At 36.7% G+C, this 3,667-nt stretch overlaps 1 protein-coding gene across 1 annotated transcript; it reads left to right on the top strand.

Annotated features, from left to right (window-relative positions):
* The first annotated feature begins 2,692 nt into the window (after positions 1 to 2,692).
* Positions 2,693 to 3,667, top strand: LOC149620765 (uncharacterized). Its single transcript, XM_089854598.1, has 4 exons — positions 2,693 to 2,889; positions 3,295 to 3,363; positions 3,417 to 3,512; positions 3,574 to 3,667. Exons 1-4 carry the CDS (start codon positions 2,693 to 2,695, stop codon positions 3,665 to 3,667), a joined length of 456 nt encoding a protein of 151 aa, XP_089710724.1.

The following is a 3,667-nucleotide window of genomic DNA, read 5'->3' as shown; positions in this document are numbered from 1 at the left end:
GAATTCTACGTGTTTGTATTCCATTTCTGGCAGATTTCTTTAACACTTTCAGTATGTGTTTGCGTCTGAATTGACCTATATTTGTTGTTTTCTACACCTATCTCGCATTAACACAGTTTTGGAAGGTTTAAAGGATAATCCTATACCACTGAGCACGAGGGTAAAAAGGCAAAAATCAAGTGATTTTTATTGATTTTCTCTGTTAATTGGATGACTAACATGCATATTTGGAATTGTTGTCCAGTGGTTTCAAAGATCAGGAATGGATAAAAAATATTTAAAATTCGGTTCATTTTCCTTTTCACCCTCCCTTTAAAGTTAAAATAAACAAAAACATTTGGAGTTTCGCCCAAAAAAATGTTTACTAAGATATGGCATATGGACGCTTCTACCATGTTTTCTAACAGTTTTGCATTAAATATCAGATTTAACATTTGATATTTCATTTTTTAGGGAAAGAATACCCCCATATCAAGCATTCGCATGACGTTAGGCATGTTGCGAAAATCTTGAAGAAACGCGTTGCAGCCGTAAGCTTTGGAACGGTTTCCTTTGATTCTGCTTTTTACCTCTCTGAGTGACGTATGTCACGGAGAGGTTCTAATTTCGACGTGTCTGTCTGTCTGTCTGTCTGTTGTTATTGACTTACACCCCAGGAGACCGCGTTCGCAGATTTCAAATCGGAGCAAACGTTTTCCCAAATTACGGACCGGAAATTTGGAAAATTGTATTCCACTTACCATAGCTATTATTCATTACCTGTCTAACACCACCATCCTCTGGCCATTTGTCCATCTCATATGGACACCAGTCTTTACCCACTGGCTTCTATAGTCCACCATCATTTTGGCTCTTTTTCCATGCCACATGGACACCAGTCTGTACACACTGGCTTCTACACACCACCATTTTCTGGTCATTGTCCATCCCACTTGGACACCAGTCTGTACACACTGGCTCCTACACACCACCATCTTCTGGTCTTTGTCCATCCCACATGGAACACCAGTCTGTACACACTGGCTTCTACACACCACCATTTTCTGGTCATTGTCCATCCCACTTGGACACCAGTCTGTACACACTGGCTCCTACACACCACCATCTTCTAGTCTTTGTCCATCCCACATGGACACCAGTCTGTACACACTGGTTTCTACACACCACCATCTTCTGGTCATTGTTTTTGTCCATCCCACATGGACACCAGTCTGCACACCTGGCTTCTACTCCATCATCATCCTTAAGGTTAAGACATACGCGGCGATCGGCCAGGGTTACGAGAAACGTCCGGCCTCCCTAAGGTGGGTCTTCCACCAAAGGTTCACGCAATTGCGCTGTTCTTATTCATAGCTGCGATTCGAAACCCTTATATACTACCTATTTTAGCAAGGCGAAGCAACCGGCGTATGCTTCATTTCAAACGCCAATATTAGTCAAGTCTCTCAAGAATGTTTAATTGTTCTTTTTTAAAACGATGTAACGTTCAATAAGGCGACTAACTAACGAAGAAAATATTAAATATTAATTATATTTATTTTAATATTTAAGATAATCTTGTTTTTCAATTCAAAATTAATACGGAAAGAGTTAAAAAGCAGTCTATTTTATTGTCTGTGTGTGTCCGTCCGTTATTACACTAGTGCCGCAGTGCGCTGCGTTAGAAGTTCGTTTTGTTTTGATGTGTAAAGAAATCCTACAGAACCATAATATTCCCTTTATCCTTAATACAAAGTGAATATTATGAAATATTTTTCGTAATTATGATGCATTTAGTGCTTTTGTAGCTTGAAAGCTCTGTTTCATTTTGATATTCCAAAGATTTTTTTAATATTATTATTTGAAATGGCGGTTTATATATTACTTAAGCTATACTACATCTATATATAGAATAATCCTTGGTTTAGTAATTTCATGAAGAAAGCTAAGATCTAGACTCCGGCGGGTATATCTATTATTACTTGCAATAAGCTTAGTGAAATATAGAGTAAATAATTGAGGCCTGAGGTGAAGTAAACTTTGGGTTTTGATTTTCGTGTCTGAAATGAAGAGACATCAACGGTTCAGCGTGAGCCGAAAGTTAAATACACTCTTTAATTATCAGGTTAAGATTTTAAAATAGATGAAAAGATCATGGTGGCAATTAGATTAGTAGGGCTAAGCTACAAAGTTTTTATTCTCTTTATGGTGCGCATCGACTATCAGTGCGTCTAGCTACAATTTAGCTTTGGCATTATTTAACGTTAACACTCATGTTGGCAAACTAGGAATATTGTTGAGGTGAGACGAGACGATAGTGTTTACACTGCTAACCAGTTGCGAATGTAGCTATAAGAATATAGGGTAAACAGCTGAAGCGTAGACTTCATTTCCTGTTCTTTATGCCATTAACTGATTTCCATGTGTCCAAGATTTATCCTTATTGGATGTAAAATGTCGTCTGATTTACTGTATATACCTCTTGACTCGGAGAGGTAATATTTTGGTTTTCCCAACTTGTATAATAAATGTCATACTGTGTAGGTCTCCAAACAAGAAGGCTGCCATGTATTAGCCGATTGGATAAACGATATAATTACACACTTTTGGTGGTGTGGCAAAAACTGTGAGAGGGACACCAACACCATGATAGTATGGAATATTATTGAAGTTTTTTTTATTTGTACAAAATGTACAAAAGGCCTTTTTTTAGATGCTGTGGGTTTCAATTTTGCACCATGTGCAAAATATTCACGATTTCCCTTATGGAGAATGCAAACAAGATGAGCTTGATGAAAATGATAGGACAAAGCCATGGCTAAATAAAGCCAGTATCGCATTCGCTGAGTTGCAAAAAATTGTATGCGATAAAACCTTGCTAACGGATTTTCCCTATTATAAAAATTTCAGGTTTGTTTTATGATTTCATACTATGGAATCAAAAAGGGTATACAGTACGAGGAGTGGAAGCTTATGCCTTTGTTAAGGCTAAAGCGTCATTCTCGCCAATTTTTTACATGTCCATTTCTGGTTGGCGTATTTGGTTTTAATGTTTCAATTTAAAAATTTGGTAGGGTCAAAATAATAATAATATTTAATTTCGTTAGTATTAATATTAATATTTTTAATGAAACATTAATCCTTGGCTTAGGAGACGATGGTAAAAAAACTAAATTTCAAACCAGAAGCTGAGAGACAAAATTTTCTAAACGAGAACTAAAATAGTAGAGCTTCCACTCCCCCTACTGTATACCTAGCTCTTTGATGGAATAGAGATGCTCAAACATTTGTTACATTCTATTACTATTTTTTTAGACATACTGGTGCTCTGGAGTCTTATCATAGCATGCTGCTAAAATACGCTCCAAAGCGGCTCAACTATCCGTAAGACTAGCAATAATATCGATTATTATTTCACTAATTTGTATGTAATTTAGTTGGAAAGGATACATCGCTAGGAACGTGTTGGCAATTCTGGATTACAGCAGCAATGTTTTTCGCCCAGTAGCTTTAAACAGCAATGGAATAACTCGGTAAGCTATTGTCTATTCACTATATAGATTAGTGAAATTTAAACAAATACTTTCTAATCAGAACAAAAGCCAAGTTTTCGAAAGTTACATCTCGATGGACTATAGTTCCAGTTAAAATTCCAAAAAAACCATCAATATGCGAAGGATCTACTTGA

This window comes from Phalangium opilio, unplaced genomic scaffold (genome assembly GCF_054372755.1).
Source record: "Phalangium opilio isolate 3A_F unplaced genomic scaffold, DU_Popi_V2 ptg000209l_1, whole genome shotgun sequence".
NCBI classification, from domain to species: domain Eukaryota; kingdom Metazoa; phylum Arthropoda; class Arachnida; order Opiliones; family Phalangiidae; genus Phalangium; species Phalangium opilio.
Note: the sequence above shows the minus strand (reverse complement) of the source record. Positions and strands in the feature narration are given on the sequence as shown.

Excerpts from the sequence above, each read along its gene's own strand:
- LOC149620765 (XM_089854598.1), top strand. The coding sequence starts at position 2,693 with ATGCTGTGGGTTTCAATTTTGCACCATGTGCAAAATATTCACGATTTC. Across the intron at positions 2,890-3,294 it reads CCCTATTATAAAAATTTCAG|ACATACTGGTGCTCTGGAGT; the intron begins GTTTGTTTTATG and ends CTATTTTTTTAG. Across the intron at positions 3,513-3,573 it reads AACAGCAATGGAATAACTCG|AACAAAAGCCAAGTTTTCGA; the intron begins GTAAGCTATTGT and ends CTTTCTAATCAG.